Source organism: Leucopleurus acutus (genome assembly GCF_964270905.1).
Source record: "Leucopleurus acutus genome assembly, chromosome: X".
NCBI lineage: Eukaryota > Metazoa > Chordata > Mammalia > Artiodactyla > Delphinidae > Leucopleurus > Leucopleurus acutus.
Window position 1 is genome coordinate 97,112,018 of NC_139148.1, and position 17,811 is coordinate 97,129,828.

At 43.4% G+C, this 17,811-nt stretch overlaps 1 protein-coding gene across 1 annotated transcript in view; it reads right to left on the reverse strand.

Annotated features, from left to right (window-relative positions):
* TRPC5 (transient receptor potential cation channel subfamily C member 5) overlaps positions 1-17,811 on the reverse strand; it is a gene marked incomplete at both ends in the record, with an annotated part of 134,382 nt that overhangs the window by 53,633 nt on the left and 62,938 nt on the right. Inside the window, one exon of the mRNA XM_082864935.1 lies at positions 1,014-1,350. Coding sequence (XP_082721061.1) covers positions 1,014-1,350 — 337 coding nt within the window. The remainder of the gene's footprint in view (positions 1-1,013; positions 1,351-17,811) is intronic.

The window sequence follows — 17,811 nt, forward strand, 5'->3', positions numbered from 1 at the left end:
ATCCCATAGTCCTTAGTTTCCACTATGTGCTAGAGGGAAAACTTCTCAATGAGCTTTGAGGTGAGCAAAAGCTGGCCACGGTCCAACGTACTGGATGTTGGGACTGGAGCTAGGCTATGGGGCCCAGAATAATTTAGAATCCTCTTTTCTCCTCTCTCCTCTCATTGCGTGTGGGTTTCATGGAATTCTGCCTGATGGCATAGATGTTTCTTTAGCCTTGGAATGTGGAAAGCAGTAAAAGGTGTGGCCGTGGTCTAAAGCAGTGAGTCTCAGACTTTAAAATATGCGGGAATCTACCGGAGATCATGCAGATTCTGATTCCACAGACCCAGGGTGAGACTTGAGATTCTGCATGTCTCACAGGTTCCCAGATGATGCTGACGTTGCTGGTTTGGGGACCACAGTTCGAGCAGCAAGGACTTGGAGGATGGAAATGCATTGGAGGGTCCAGTGCAATGGAATTATGCCTGGAGGCTTCTGGTAAGGCTGCTTTAACCATGACTTGTGTGAATTTCCCAAGGTTTCCCTCTGGTTGTGAAATCAGTATCCAAATAGGATGTGGACCCTGAATAAGTAGTGGGATTGTGTGGAGTAGTCACAAGAAAGCAGCAGATCCGAGTGCCACCCCTGCCCCCCAACCCCAGTTATGGGAAAGAAGGCATTGAATAGACTGACCAGCACTTGCCCTGCCTAGCTTACCTGAACCTGTCCTGACTTAACACTTGGCTTTCCCTCTAAATCAACTGACAGACAACTTCCTTGTCCTTGATGATGTTAGGTTAGCTGAAACAAGCCTTGGGTACACTGTCAATCTCACGGTGAACCCTGTGGTGCTGAGCGGCCAGGGCCTGGGGAGGAAGGAACCACATTTCTGACACTCCCAACAAAGGACAACCCCACTGCACAGAGGGAAGGTGCCCGAATTCAGGGCCAGTCCAACTGCCTATTCCAGTAGTTTCTTTAGACAGGACCAGCAGGCAGTCTGGCCATAGCTCCTGGTCTCTTTGACTCACCGAGAACCCAAGGCAATATCATCCATTCCACTACAGTCGGGGGAGGCCCCTGCACATGGAGGTCCGTCCTGATGATGTGCTGAGAAGCCAGGAGAAGCATGAAGAGGAAGGTCAGATATGAGGCTGTGTGGCAGATAAACTTGATAAAGGGTTTCTTGATGAACAGCCCAAGGTTGCTCCTGGGTGAGATCAGATAAGCAATAGACAGCATGGGAAACAGGAACCCAATGGTCATGCACGTCAGAAGCTTGACTACCCAGTGTTTCCGCCGCCATCCAGGGAAGCCATCGTACCACAGAGTGGCAAGCAACTGTTGGCAGTTGGGCTGGGCCACAAACTGGGAAAAGAAGAGAACGAGTCAGGCATCTGGGATGTCCAGGTGGAAGTCTACATTCATAATAGCTCTCCTAGTTTAGAGCCAGCTGCACGGCCAATCCCCAGAGGAGGCCTGATCTCCAGGCTCCCATGCATGGGTCTAACCTCAGAGACAGCTCTACATGTCAAGCTAGGAGACTGGATCTTCCTTAGGGTTGATTATCTGTTTCATACATTAAACAGAATCAATCACTCTGGTTTGTGCTTTGGCGTGGCCCCCTATTCCCCCTCCCATTGTGTTAGAGAGATGCTTCCCCGAACCTGGCTCTGCGTCAGAATCATCCAGGGAACATGAAAAAAAATCCCAATTCCCAAGTCACACCACAGCCCACTAAATGAGCCTCCCCGGGGAGTAGAGCGTGGGCAGCTGTTTTACAAAGTTCTCCTGGGAATGTACATGCCTCTTAGCAGAGAATCATGGGGATGTTTCATTTCAAATGGATTCACTTTTACTCATTCCCCTAGCTTACATGAGGTCATCAACAAATGTGTACTCTGGGCAAACACGAACTGGCAGCAAATAAGCTCATGCCTGTGGCTGTGGTTTGGAATGGAAATGAGTTCCCTTTTTGATGTTTTCTTTTTTCCCTTTTGGTTCTGAGCACCTCTTGGTTGGCTAGCAAAGAATCAGGTTGCTACTTTGCCATTTATTTAACACGCTCCCTAGTCTAGACATGCAAAGGAGGCAAAGCTATTTGGGGGCCAAGATTATATGACAGTGTCTAACTCAGCTGGGATTTTACTTAAAGGCAATCTACAGAGTGTCAGTGATTAATAGTTAAGAGATCATCAGCATTGCAAGTCACCCTCCGGCTGTTACGTCCTGGTAAGCAACTCAATAGGGAGCTCAACTGTCAGCAATGATTTTAAAGATTGCCTCTATCTGATTACTCCAGCTTCCCATGGGAAAGGTTAAACAGCACTGCACCATACAGCTTACTAGTACAAAGGAAATAAAATTCTTCCATCATTTACCTAACACCCAAGGTAAACTAGCCCAATTTTACTGTCAGTATATCTGTGAAGGTCACTAGCTTCCCACCAAAACCATTCTTTCTTCCTTGAGCACAAGCTGGACTACATCTCCCAGGCTCCCTTGCAGTGAGGCGTGGCCACATGAGCAAGTTCTCAATAATGGAATGTGAGCAGAAATGATGAGTGGCACCTCTAGGCCTGGACTATATATGTCCCCCATGTGTGCTCCTCCATGTTCTCTCCCCTTTCTTGCTGAGTGGGGTGTGGTAGCTCAGGGTGGCCTAGGGGCTTCTGTCAGCCCGTGTCCTTCAGTGACGATGTGGAGGAGAACTATCTTGTTGACCAAGAATATCTGTCTTGGACAGTTACATGACTGAGATAATTCTATTGTGTTTGAGCCATTATCCGTTTTAGGGACTAGCCTACCCTAAAGCAGGTTACTATTACTAGATGACCAAAAAAAAAAAAAGCTCTAAAGTCTTTTTATCATGTGATCTCATTTTCTCCAAAGATGTTCACGATCCCCCTTATGTCCTCACATCTCCTTTTCACACATTTACACACAAAAGACAAAATCCCATACAGTCCCTTTCTACTCTTCTTGGCATTATAGCTTATGCCAAAGGCTGGGACGAAAAGGTCCTAGAAAAAAAAGTATAGAAAAGTAGGAGGGTAAAGCAAAATATTTGGATGCAACGGGAGAAGCACTGGAAGCACCCAGTCTAGTGAGGGAGACACATATATAAAAAGACAGTTATGAAACAGTCTAGTGAGGGCATGGAAATGGATAGGAAAACAAGGCGTAATGGGAGCACAAAGGAAGGGCAAATTCGGACTGCTCTGCAAAGGCTTCCTGGAGCAGGTAAGACCTGAGTGGAGCATTGAAGGATGTGTAGAAGCTGGCTAGGTGTAGTGAAGGAGATGGGAAGAGAGTAAACAGCCAGAGTAGCGGGGATAACATGACTAAAGGCATGGAGGTGAAAAAGAGCGTGACTGGTATGGGGAGGTAGAGCCGTCTGGGGAGACTGCTGCTTGAACTGCAAGGCTGTGGATGGCAAGAGATGAGGCTGGAGAGGTAGGCAGGGGCTACAGGAGATCAAAATGATAGTCTTTGGCACAGTTGTGGCAGTCAGTTTTTGGAAAGTAACTTGTGTAGCATTTACCATATCCTGAATTTGCACTCCTTGCACACTTGTGCACATATACTCCGCTTTCAGAATAGTTTTGCAAATTGTACACAAACAAACAAAAAGGGTGGAAGCTTTTTAATAAAGAAATTGCATTTATAAATGATCTGTATTAGAATATAAAAATCTCCAGTTATAGTCAATTACTACCCGTGTTGTACAACAGATACCTTATATTTTAGTCGCTAATAAAGGGCTACACAACTCAAAAAAAAATGATAGTCTTTGGCCATTATAAATAGTATGACTCATTTTAAGAGCAATGAGAAGCCATAAATGATAGGTTCGTGTGTGTGTGTGTGTGTGTGTGTGTAGAGCAGTATAGTAGAGTAGTTAAGACTATAGACACTTGAGCTAGATTGCACTGGTTCTCTCTGCTCTTCAAAGTCTTCATCTAAAGAATGGAGTTAATAACAACATCTGCCATATAGGATTCATGTGAGGATTAAGATCAGTTACTATACATGAAGCACTTAGAACTATGTGTAGCAAATAGTAAGGGATCATTAAATCTTAGCTGCATATATCATTATGTGTGTGCCAGAATCAGATTTAGACATTAGAAAGATCCTATGATTATTGAGTAGAAAATGGATTGGGGGCAGAGGGTGGGCAAAACTAGGGGCAGGAAGACCAGTTAGAAAGCTGTTGTCAATGTTGTACAAAATGATCGTGACTCAGACTAAGGTAATGGCAGTGGAAATGAAGAGATGTGCTCAGATTCAAAATATAGTGAGGAGGTAGAATTGGCAGGATGTGGTGATGGGTGGGAAGTGAAGTAATATAAAGGGTGAGAGGATAAAAGGGAGGGAGGCTTCTCTTTTGGGTGAATTGGTGGACAGTAGTGCCATTAATCGAGAGTGGGAACACTGAAGCTGGAGCAAGTTACGGAGATGCATGCATTTTTATACCTGCTGAGTTAGATTTGTCTGTGGGACATCTAAATGGAGATATCCAGACTGTAGTACTGGTGTTACACAGCAGGGGTCAGCAAACTTTTTCTGTAAAGGGCCAGATAGTAAATATTTGGGACTTCGCAGACCATATCGTCCCTTTTGCAAAGACTCAATTCAGCTGTTTCAGCACAAACTCAGCGATACATAATATGTAAATGAATGGGTGTAGTTGTGTGCCAATAAAACTTTATTAACAAAACAGGCAGCAATTTGTAGTTTGCTGTTCTACAGTACTGTCCCCCAGCTGCTGCCAGAACCAGATATTTGGACCATTTTGCCATGGTCTTTATGGTCTCCTAGGACTTCTTCTCCTTGTGTATCCCCAATAACTCTGATCCCAGAAATCACTCTCCCCTAAAGCAAAAATGCAGATGTGAAACTTCTTTTAATAGTGGATATGACCACCCAACCTTTACATTCAATGCCTCTGCTCTGATTTTCGATTTGTCTGAACGTAATAATTTTAAAGTTGAACAGGTTTTTATTTCCTATGTTTATATCTGACAAGAGTAGTATAGGGTGGTATGGACTCTGGCAGAACAAACTGCAATTAGAATATTACAAAACAAACTTGTCTCAAGCCACCACGTAGTATCTAATCCAGACACATCTGTGAGCTTTGAAAGCACAGTCCTAACTCCTGCTCGCATATTGAAGTTCCAATTTGAGTCTATTTAATCAATCTCTAGTGGATTTCGAGAATGCCTCACAAAGAGGGGCTGCAGGAAAAACAGCAGTGCCCGTGTGTTGTATGCTTGATCGCACTATAAAGGCCGAACTGTACAGAGCCTAGAGCAACAGTTTTTCGTTTTGATGAAGTCCATTTTATGTTTTCTTTTGTTGCTTGTGCTGTTGCAGCCATATATAAGAAACATTGCTCGATCCAAGGTCACAAAGATTTACACCTATGTGTCTGTCTCTGAGTTTGATAGCTTTACCTCTTATACTTAGGTCTTTGATCCATTTTAAATTAAGTTTTGCATATTGTATGAGGAAGGGGTCCGACTTCATTTATTTGCCTGTGGATATTCACTTTGTCCTGAGGCAGGAGATAGATGGACCCCAGGCTGAGCAGCTAGAGTCCGTCCCCTGTGGACAGATACTCCAAGACAAAGATAATAGCAGGAGTGAGGAGGAGCTAAGCCCTGCCCAGATAACAGATAAAGAGACCATATATTTCTCATTCTCGAGGTCAAGGAGACCTTCCCAACTACACGAGCGCAGAAAGGCTCCTTGGGGGGTCAAAAAGGGAGGAGGCGCCACCCCATAGTAAGTGATGTCAACCTACCCATAGACCTCTTCGCTAGAATCCATCTTGGTTAAGAGGTGTGCTCGCACACAGGGGAGAACCCTGAGATAGACCAAATACAGACTCAGAGCCAGGCAAAGCGAGGTGATTGGCCACAGGAAACCCGGAAGAAATGCCCCATTTAAGTGATTCAAACTACCACGTGGTGTAACTCTGTCTCTGAGCCTGCCCGTGTGTCTATTCATGCGTACTCTTTTTCCTCCTAATAAACACTTGTTTCACCACTTTCCGTCTCTTTGTGGAAATTCATTTCTGCAAAGCCGACAGGCCAGGGCCTTGTCACTGGCTACTGTCCCTGATGGTCTAATGATTGGATTCAGTGTTCTCACTGCTGAGGCCTGACTTCAATCTCTGGCTGGGGAATCGAAATCCTGCTTCAAGCCAGTACAGGCCGAGGCCACCCAAGATCAGTCCCAGCACCATTTTTTGAAAAGACTACTATTTCCCCATTAAATCGTTTTGGTACCCTGGTTGAAAATCAACTAACCATAAATATAAGGGTTTATTTTTGGATTCTTAATTCTATTCCATTTATCAGTAAGTGTATCCTTATGCCAGTACCCCACTGTCTTGATTACAGTAGCTCTGTAGTAACTTTTGAAATTGAGAAGCACGAATCTTCTAAATTCTTCGCTCTTTTTCAAAATTGTTTTGGCTTTTCTGCCTCCATTGCACTTCATGTGAATTTTATGATCTTCTTGTCAATTTATGCAAAAAAGGAACCTGGGTTTTTAATAGCGATTGCCTTGAACCTGTAGAACAATTTGGGAAGTTTTGCCCTCAGTGTATGTAGGGGGTGAAGTCTGATAGGTAAGTCACGTCCCTTAGGAGTTGCAACTAGGAGCTATTCTTAACATAGATTAACTACCATACAATGAGCTCTTATAGTGTGCCAGACACTGTACCAGATTTTCACACAGATCATCTCGCAGCAACCCTAAAGGCAGATATCAGTGTCATACCCATTTTATAGACGATGAGACTGAGCCCAAGCTCACATTCTTAGTAAGTAGTGGAGCCAGGACGGGAGCCCTCGCTTGGCTGACCATAGACTAAGCTCTTAAACACTGTACTCTATCAATCTCTGGATGGTATGAGCTGAGGCCTGCAGAAAGCTGAACTTTCCAGTATCTTCCCCATTGGCCTTGCCACAGTGACTGAAATGCCCACATCATTTGTTGCTTTGGGTTAAGGCCTTGAAGTTATATTCATGTTTGTAGGAAGTGGTAATATGTAAAACTACTAACCACCCTTAACAGTTTAAAGTGAGTACCTCAAAAAAAAATAAAATAAAGTGAGTACCTCATATCAGCCAGTTATCTAGCTATAACGGACCTACCTGCCAGCTGTCTAAATAATCACCTGACTTTAGTGCCTGATTCCCATGCTGAACCCAAGGCAGAACAGAATCTGACTTGCTCATAGCCAAGGGGATGCAAGGTCCACGTGATTCAGTTCAGGCATTTTAACAAGTAGCTCTGTACACGTGCTGTGCCCGGTTCTGTGTGGCGCACAAGGGGAGAGGGTCCCAACAAGAGAGAGTGACAGTGATTCTGCCTGCAGGATCCCACTGAGAGGCCAGCCGAACTCACGTGAAAGAAGTAACGGGACGATAAGGTTTGTGTTCAGACTCCTGCACAAGCGCTACAGATGGTAAAGGTGTCAGGTTCCCAGATGGCTGGCTCTCAACAGACCAGTGAAGGCCACTCCCCTCCAAATCCAGAGATTATTTTGCCAAGTAAGGACATGAAAAAAAAAAGAAAAAAACCTATGCCCCTTTGATCTTCTGTTACCACCATTTTATAAAAAGAAAAGTCAGAATAAAGTCTAGTCATTCAAATCAGATCCATTTAGCATTAGGAAAAGCTCATGACTTTGTTATGAGGCACCACAACGTAGGCACTCAGGGCATTTACAGGACAAATCAGCAGGCACTTAGAGTCATAAGGAAAGGCTACAGAGAATTATTAAATCAGAGAACATCACTTCCTTTTGGAAGCCTTCCCTGATTGCCCCAGCCAGAGGCAATCCCTCCGTCTTGAGCCCAGACCACCTTGCTTCTTCCTTGTGGTATCACTTAGAGATTACCTCATGTTACATTTATACCTAGAACCCTTGACTTGGCCTTTTTACAACGGTAAGCTTCTGAAGGGGAGGAACAATCGTGTATGTTATGTAACATTTCACATCCCCAGGGGCTTTACAGGCATTTACTATATTCGTTAAAGTGAGAAAATTTCCTCTCTGCCTCCCTGCTAAACTTCAGACCTAAATGTTCAGCTGCGCAGTGGGCATTTCAAATGCATAACCCAAACAGAACTCTTTTCCCCCAAAGTACCCCCAACACACACACACGTTTCTCTTTTCACCTCACATTCTGTGTGCTCTCAAGGCATTAGTAGTAGTCATAACCGTCACAGATTAGATGTATACAGAACTTCCTTTGTTTTGGATACTTTTAAAAGCATTTTCTATATATTGACTAAGCCCAGGAGGTTGGTACTATATTTACACCCATTTTACAGATGAGAAAATTGAGGCTCAGAGAGGTTAAATAGTAACAACAACAACAACAATTAACATCTAACAATTAACACTCAGATGCACTGTAGTTAGAAAGTGCAGAAGCACTTTCCTTCTGCTTCCAGGAAGCACTGTAGTTAGAGCTCGTTTAAGAGTAGTGAGCTAGGGACAGACTTCCCTGGTTATTGATTGAGTCCCCACTTTGCAGAGATAATGGAAAATGAGGGAAAGTCCCCTGGTAGGAGCAGAGGATGTGGGGTGGGGGGTGGGGTCTTGAGAAGTAAGCCAGGCTATGAGGCAGAGAAAAAAAAGCCAGTAGCAGTGAACCTTTAGTGGAGAAAAGTCTTTCTTAACTCCCGCCATCTACCATGTCGCCTGCCATGGAGGCTGTCAGCAAGAGAAAAATTAGATCAGGATCAAACAAGTCAGTCCCACGTTTGTGTCACCTAACTGGTTATTGTCAGATGATTTTAAATTGTTGGGTGTGTACAAAAGTGCAATAGGTGAGGCTGGAAGGAAGGTCACCTTGACATATGTTTCACATTCAGGGGTTTGGAAGGCAGTCTGGGCCTGTTGTTCTCTGAAGTAATTGGCAGTGAGTTATCTTTGTGTTTCCTAAAAGCGATCAGCTGACTTCAAGCTGGGGGATCCACAGCTGCAAACACTTCTTCCTTTAGTTCATTTGGAGGAAAAGAAAATCTAAAAGGTGAGAATGAGTGGCTCCCCCCGCCCCAGGGGAGACGATCAGGTTTGGGAAGAAAAATCAAGTTCCTGGCTATGGCAGGATCTGAGATAAAGGGCCTTTCTCGGTGGTTTGAAAAAGTCTACTGATCTTCAAGAATCTTCTTCTGCTCCCTCAGCAAATGGCTGCACGTTGGAATAGGCCCAACTTTCATTGCCTCAGATGTCAGTTCTTCAGAAAATAGTCTAGTTGTGTATAAAAGTGTATTTAAAAGGCCAGCAGAAATGACCCGAGATAGAACGACTTTTGTTGCTTTGTTTTGTAGTTGCCAATCAAGCTGGGCTCCGTTGAGGAGAAAAAATGCTCACAAAGGAAATCGGTAGCAATGCAAGATTTCCCAAAGAGGGAGAAACGTTCAAAACACCTTCCTTCCCTCACCAGTGCGGGAGCTTGCTGAGCTGTACTTTCATTAAGCGGTTCTGCTTTTTTTTTTTACCACCGCAGCAGAAATTTGAGACGAAGAAAGAGGTTTTGGCAAGTAGTTTAGTTCCAGATTATGAGGCGAAGTAGCCCCTATATTTTACATGTAGTCTCTGTCTAACACAATTTGCTATTTATCTGTTAAGATCATTAATCCATGGTGATTTTTTTTTTTCTGAAAGAAAGGAGCTGTGTGCTTACCCAGGGGTTACAGAGACATTTGGGACTCAGCTGGCTGTCGTTGCACTTCGCTAGTCAACTTGGTTCCCGAGCTGGGCTCCCAATAGCAATGGCAACGCAGGTGCAGACGCACAAAACAAGTCAACTGGCAGTCACACCTCTAATTTCAAACTACAGCTAAACTTCACTAATTTGAACTAAATGGAGGAAAGTGAGCTAGATGCTGAAAACTCTGTTTTAGAACACATTTTAAAAATATATAATTTTCCATTTGCAAGTATACACAGCAGTCAGAATTAGCTAAATGGGGTTTCCTGGTAGCTGCTATAGTTCTCCTGTGTTGGAGGTAAGGGGCTCTGAAAGCATCTAGTGCTGTGGAATTAAATCCAATGCAATGGTTTGTTCTAGCCATGAGATGGCAGCAGAGGGTGATGGGTGCTCACTTCCTACTCCAAAGAGGGAAGTTCTAGAAAGGGAGCCTACATGGGAAAACGGCTCACCTGGGAGGGAGCAAGTGACCTAGTGTGTCAGGGCAGTTGATGAAGAGCCTGGAAACCCACTAAAAACCAAATACGAAGTCAGACAGTACTGTATAGTGCAGGGAACTCTACTCAATAATCTGTAATGACCTATATGGGAAAAGAATCTAAAAAAGAATAGATATGTGTATATGTATAACTGATTCACTTTGCTGTACACCTGAAACTAACACAACATTGTAAATCAACTCTACTCCAAAAAAAAAACCAGACAGGATGTGGTTGGGGGTCAGCTGGGAGTTGCGATCCTACTGGTTTAAATCGAGAGGCTGGAAGGGGAAATACCTCAAGGAATAAAAATATCAAAGCATAGAGCACTAAACCATTGTGAGACTTAGATGAGGAAGCATTCAACAATGTTAGCTATTTTCAACATTATGGCTATTGTTATTATCATGAGATGCAGAACTGTTGCTTCTTGGATGGACAGTCTTGAAGTGACTTATATATGTGACCTGACACAGTCTTTGCCTAGACAGTTGGCACACATCAGCACTGCTTCCATGATCAGCTCCTCTGAATGTTCTGAGGGTGTGTTCTGTCATGCCAGTTACTGACTCGGAATTCTGGAAAGGAGACTGATGGCGGCGGTAGCAGGGTTAGGGAGGGGAGGTGGGGAGGAATAGTGCATTGGAGAAGTACATCCAGTTGGAGTCAGTACCGTCCTCATTGTACAGTCAGATCCTATAAATACCTCTAACAAACTCCAGAATGAAAACTGGATTGTTATGCAAGGCATCTTAGAGGATGAGAGACAGCTTGGTAGGTAAAGGAGAGAATTTTTCATTGAGAAAGACTGGCAAGTCAGGATTGCAGGAAGGATGGCTTTTTCGGGGCTGGCTAACAAGCTATAGTATCTCAGGAGGTTCTTTAAAGCCACGATGGAAGATTCCAAGAGTATGGTTTTGGCTCAAAGCAAAAAAACTTGCTCCGAGTGGCTTTCACTGGGTGATTATTCCGGAGCAAGGCTTAGAGAGACCAACGGAGCTTGGCTCCTGTGTGCTTAATGTAACCCCCCCCATACTCCTACACCTCTCCTTCCCCCCCTTCTCTCTCCCTCTCTCCCTCTCTCTCTCTCTCACACACACACACACACACATACACACACGCAGGCGTGCTCACATGGGCAAAGAAAACATGAGTCCTCAGTGCTTTGAGGGCTTTTAGGAAGTCACTTTCCTTCTGCTTCCAGGAAGTACCACTCCAAAGCCAGTTCAATCAAGCCAGCAACATTTACTGAGCACCTACTCTGTGCCAGACATGACTCCAGTGACCAGAATCTCATTCCTGAAGGAAACACCTAGCAAATAATGACAAAATCATATTCCTGCCCTCCCTTGAAACCACGAGACTCTCACTAATGACTAAAATAGGAATGTAAACTCAAAAAAGAACAAGGTTTGTGTAGCTGGTGGGAGCATAGAATTAGCTGGCATTCTGAGGGAGTAATTATTGCTGCCGACTATCAAGACTATTGGAGCCTGGTGGCTTAATTTTAAAGAGAGCGGTACCTATCCTAACCCATTTCCTTCCTCCTTCCTTCTAGGGGCCAGCCTTATGGTGGGCTTTTAATCATGACTTAATGAGCACTCTACTATGTGCCAGGTACTTTGTATTTTTGTTCATTCCTTTAATCCTTATTCCTCATGATGACTGTATGAAGGAGGTATTATTACTATTCTACAGATGAAGAATCTGGGCCACAGAGAGACTAAAGGACAAGTCTTGAGCCCAGGTCTGAGTACACCACTGATGCTCTAACCCAGGGGCCATCAAACTGGGGGCCAAATGGAGCCTGTCTCCTGTTTGCGTAAATAAAGTTTTGTTGCAATATAGCCACGCTTATTTTTTACATTGGCAGAGTTGAGTAATTACAACAGAGACCTATGACCTATGCTGCCTAAAATATTTGCTATCCGGCCTTTACGGAAAAAGTTTGCTAACCTGCGGCTCTAACCATCATACAACACAGTCTCTGGTATGTAGACTTTGGAGTTAGAGCTGAGGTCAGACTCTGGCTTGGCCATGTATTCACAGTGTGCCCTTGGACAAGTCCTTTTAGTTCACAGTTTTCCTTATCTGTAAATGGAAATAATAATATTGCCTGTCTCCTAGGATTGCTGTGAGGATTAAATGAGATACTCCACATGAAAAGTCATTGACACAGTGTCTGGATGCCTTGCACATAGTCAATTCTTTAAAAAGCGGTAGCTGGATTATTTGGAGTATTAACGACAACAGATAGACAAAAGTTAGCTCTGTGCTAGGCACAGAGTGAGTGTTCACTTAAATACCAAATAGTCGTACTTGTCTTATTCTTGCTGATTTGCTAGGGCTTTGGAATGCTGAAAAAAGACTGAAGTTTAGAGCTGGAGGTAGAGGTGTGGGAATCAGCAGGGCAGTGAACATAGTGGTTTTGGCCTAGAGGGGAGCTGACAGCAGAGGATTTACTCTGGAACAAGCTGTTTAATGCTTTAAGCCTAAATAAGCTTGAACCATATTATATGACAAAAGCAAGGTGTGTGTGTGTGTGTGTGTGTGTGTGTGTGTGTGTGTGTGTGTGTGTGTGTGTGTGTGTGTGTGTGGTGTGTATGTGAGTGTGAGAGAGACAGAAAGCAAGTCCCAACTCTGTGAATTTTTTTTCTCGTACCTTCAAAACCTCTCTCCCTGTGTTACACCTGAATGAACTCTAATTCCATTCTTTGAAAAATTTAAAGTTTTCTCTTTTTTTGCACTTTAAAAATCAACTTTATTGAGATATAATTTATAATAAAAAAGCAGCTATTTTAAGTGTACAGATCAATGACTGCAGTTTGAGTTCATCTTCATCACCCTAAAATTGTTCCCTCATGCTCCTTTATTTTTTTGAAATTTTCTTAAAGATTCCAGTGTTATTTGTCCAAGTTACTATAGCAACTATAGAAAAAAATGACTATGCAATCTACTTCCTTGCTGTTAATCGTGCTTATTGGTCTCCCTGATTAGACTCTAAACACCTGTAGGGCAGAGACCTTGGCTTATAATCCCCCGGTTGAGAAGTTGTGTTGCTGCTATTAAATGATGAAGGAATATATATTTGTTCATGATGTATGCGTGTGTGTTCCTGACTAGGGAGGTCCCTGATGGAGAAGGGAGAATGAATTTCAGAAGCAAGGTCTTTGGGAGATGAATGAAATGTGTTAATGTCTCAATGCCCCATTAAGTGATGGAAAAACTAGAAAAAAAAACGGGCCCCCCAAAAAAGAAAAAACAAAAAACGAAAGGTGGGACCCTAGCTGGGGGGAGCCTTCTTCTGATGGGCGGCTACATCTCTTACTTACCTAGATGGACGAGGAAGTTACCTACAATGCGATGGAAATTCCTATATTAGGGAGGTAAACCGTTGGGTTATGACACTGCTTTTTCTCACAGCCATCTTTTTCTAATGCCTTTGTGAAGGTCAGCTTTTCACTCCCAAGGTGAGTTCCTTTGTAAACAATTTACCACCTGCAAGTGTCTGAGAGGAGACAGAGGACAGTTTTGTTTTGCTGAGGGAGGGAGGGAGGGAGGGATGAGCTCTCTTTCCCCTCTAGGGAGAACATTTGGCTTTTTCTTTATCTGGCAGTCTTCACTCTCATAATCTAAATTTGGTTGCCCCCCATCATTATTCAAATGGGACACATATTTCCTGACACTGTTGTAAACGTCACTCAAGCAAATTCTCCTTTTTCTCATCAGGCTGGATGGAAAGCCTATAGCTCTTGTATGGGGGGGGAGGTGATTTGAAAGTCGGGCCACAGACAAGTTAAAACTTAGCCTAAGGGAGCAAATGTATTCTCTCACAGACTATCTTAGTTTCTGCATAACGTAACTTCCAGTTGATTCTATGTCAGATGAATATCAAGGCCATAACTGGTCTATACTATCCGGAGTTCCCTGGCAGTACTTAATTTACCTTAACTGTGGTTGTCATATACTTCTCTGAAAAAGTGAGAAGATGCAAAACTGTAACCGACAGACTCAAAATTCTTGGCTTCTCAAGACTATGGTGGTTGGTTTGTTTTGTTTTGCTTTTCCCTTTCACTTACAGCTCATATTATTACTCGGTGCATTTTAGTCAGTCATGGCGACATTTCTAAGGTATTACACCGTGTAGTCGTCATGCTTGAATACCCCAGAGCCTAGGTTTAATACTGTTTTGGGGGTTCAGTCTGTAAGACTTCCATGTTGATGAGATGATTACGTATGCACGATCAGATTTGTGTTTCAGAATGATCCGTCTTGGCTGTACGGAAGGTGAATTGGCAAAGGGGATGGGAGGGAGGGGACTGAGTAGGAGTCTTTTGTAACTTTCCAGGTGAGAGGCAATAAGGGCCTGAATTAGAGCAGTGGGAGTTGAAAGGAGGCGATGGTGACAGAGATATTTTGGAGATAGAATTGACAATATTTGGTAATAAATTGTGTGTTGGGGTGGAAGGTAATGAGGAGTTGAGGATACTCTGCTATTAAACGGTATATGGGAATCAGGAGATCAGGACGAGAACTGGAGTTGGGATAAATGTGATGAATTCATTTCAGATACGTCTGGTTGGTCTGCTGTTGAGGGAATTCTCAGGATGTGGGGAATTTCAGTGCTAACGCCGGGAAAGTCCTGGGCAAACCAGGACTATTTGTTACTCTAAATTTAGGATATGCTGGATTTGAAGCGTCTGCAGACAGTGGCCCGGAGGTGGTTGGGTATGGAGGAGTGGTGTGTAGAAAGGACATCAGAGTCAGAGGTGTAGGAGAGTTGCTGATGTAGAGATGATGGGTGAAACGTAGGAATGGGTATGAGAATTAAGGGAAAATACAGAGCATGATATTATAACTACCTCAAATCCCTTGTGGAATTATATCTATATCCTTGTGGATATAAATGAATGAATAAAATAATTAACGAAGAGAAAACAGTGAATGAGAAGAAGACAGCAGACTGGAGTTTGAGGCCCACCTACCTGTTGAGGTTAGCTATAGAAAGAAAGAGGCTGAGCCCCAAGAGATCTAAAGGGAACAAGATGATGATTTCATAGAAGCCAAGGAGGAAGAGAATTTCAAAAAGGTGGGAGTCAAGGAAGATAAATATTGAGGATAGGTGATTGGGTCTGGTGATTAACATGTCACTGGTCACCTACAAGAGAACATTTTCTGTGGAGTCCTCCAGTCTGTGGAGTCCTGAAATCAGATTACAAGATGCTAATTAAATGGAGAACGGGAAGAAAGGAAGTATGGGTAGTGAGCATAGACTCATCTTTCTCCTAACAACAAGAGTAATTTTCTCCATCGAACACCAACTCAAGATTCAACTCTTCCTGCATTTTCCTGAATGATTGCCATGCCTCCTGCTCTTCTCCTCCTGAAAGTTCCTTTAGTACCTGGGGGCTAGACCATACTATGTAGGAAAAAATAGCTATGTGATATACTTTTTTATTTTCTGGTAGCTTCATTGTGCTTGGTTAGTCTCCATATTTGAGTCTACGCTTCCTTAGGGCAGAGACCATGTCTTATATCTCCCACAGTGCCAAGAAAGGCTTTCAAGAATATTTGCTAGTTATTAGGATAGGAAGGATAGAAAGATTTTCTAGTGTAGATTTTCTCACTCTCGACACTATTTACATTTTGGGTTGGGTAGGTCTTTGTTCTGGGAGACTATCCTGTGCACTGTAGGATGTTTAGCAGTATCCCTGGCTTAACCTACTAAGTGCCAGTGGCACCTCCCTTCCGGCCTCCAATAGTTGTGACAACCAAAAGTATTTCCAGATAGTGACAAATGTCCCCTGGGGTGGGGGGAAACTGACTCAGTTGAAACCCATTGCTCTAGGTGAGTTGGGCCTAGCTTATTTATTTCCCTCGTACTTCAGCAGGGGCAATCCAAAGCCATCTCCCATTGAGAAACATTGGTGTCCAGTTCACAGCCTCCAGAAAGGGACGGATCTTCTTCCTTGGTTACTTGCTTTCAGTTCTGAGACCCTTACACTCATTTTTTTCTCTGTCTCTTCCCTGGAGTGAATGAATGGCTCAGTACTTGCACTGAAACACAAAGTGCCGAAACGGTGTCAACATACTTCCCCTAGGATCCAGACTATCAAAGCAAAGCTGGAGAGAGATTTAATTACAGCAGGGGTTTGTAGCATTTCTGCAACTGTAAGGGAAGCATTTATTAATTTGTTTGCAAAGTCCAACTAGTAGTTAATAATATTCAATATTTTTCTTTTCAAAGTATGTTTCAAGTATATTGTATGTAGCCTCCTCAGAGATTGGCCAGAGGTTGGAGAAATCAGAGAAAGAGGGAATGTATAAAATAAAGGTACAGAAGCTTTCAGTGCCCCAGCAGAGCAAAGAACCCAGGAGTCCTTGGCTCTCATTCCTTAGGCTAAACCTGAAGTGTCTCCCTGACACTTTTAGTTATCCCAGTGGGGCCTATGGTTCCGGGAAGACACTTCTTTGTTGTAGTTCAAAGCAATGACTATATGTGGGTTGAGCTCAACTGGGGGGGGGGGGGTGAGGATAAAGAAAAACTCTAATATCTCGTCCTGTTCTTTCACCCTGTTCCAGGCTTCTGAGGTTCCTTGGTAGTGCCCTATGAACCTCCCTAGTGCCCTACGGGCAAGTCCGATATACCAGTCAGTACATTTTAATCAAGTGCCTGATAAATACTCTTAAGACACCCAAAAGTGATGCAAATAAAAGGAGTGAGGTTGCACAAGGGTCATGTTTATTTATTGAACTAAGCATCTTCCAAGTAGTCTTGGATTTTGGCCCCATAACAGCCCGTGAAATAGGTATTATTACTCTCCACCCCCTTTTTACAGAGAAGGAAATGTGAAGCTCAGCGAGGTTAAATGCCATGCCAAGGGCTTATAGCGACAAGGTGACAGAGCTGTGATTCAGACCCTGATCTGTATAACTCCACACCCTGTTCTCTTATCCACTATGCTGATATGATTCATTTATCTAGTCCACTTTCCCCCTTTTTCAAGTGGGTAATTTACTGCATTTTATAGAAAGAAGAACTGAGGACCAGAAAGTATAAATGACTTGTTTAGGATGGCGTGGTGGTGGTAGTGGCGATGGTAGGCGTAAAGAGCAGAGGGAGAAGCTAGAAAACACACTTCCTTCCTTATACTGCATGTTTTTTCTACCTACCACATTCTTTCTAGTTCAGAAGATAAGATACTTCTCATTCTGGGAAATAACTGAAGAACTAGAAAAAGCAGTCTGTCATTAATTGTGTGATATTGAATTTCTGGATTCTGTGGTACAGACAAATCAAACGATAGAGCCATTTTCTTTCCCAATGGACATTGAAGACCATTAGTCATACTTAGCCTGCCAGCAGGCTTTGAGTGGGGAGTACATTGCATCCCTGTGGGATCTTCCAGGGAGATGGAGGAGACCAAAGAATATATACACTTTGACCAGGGAACTGGGCTAGAGAATCCAGCTGCCATAAAAAAGAAGCTTGCTATAGCATTACTAAGTTGCTTCTGAGACACTTTGAGGGGGGGTATGAGAAGAGATGCAGAACTAATTGGTATTTTCCAAGATTTAACTGAGTGATGGTGGCAGTACTGAAC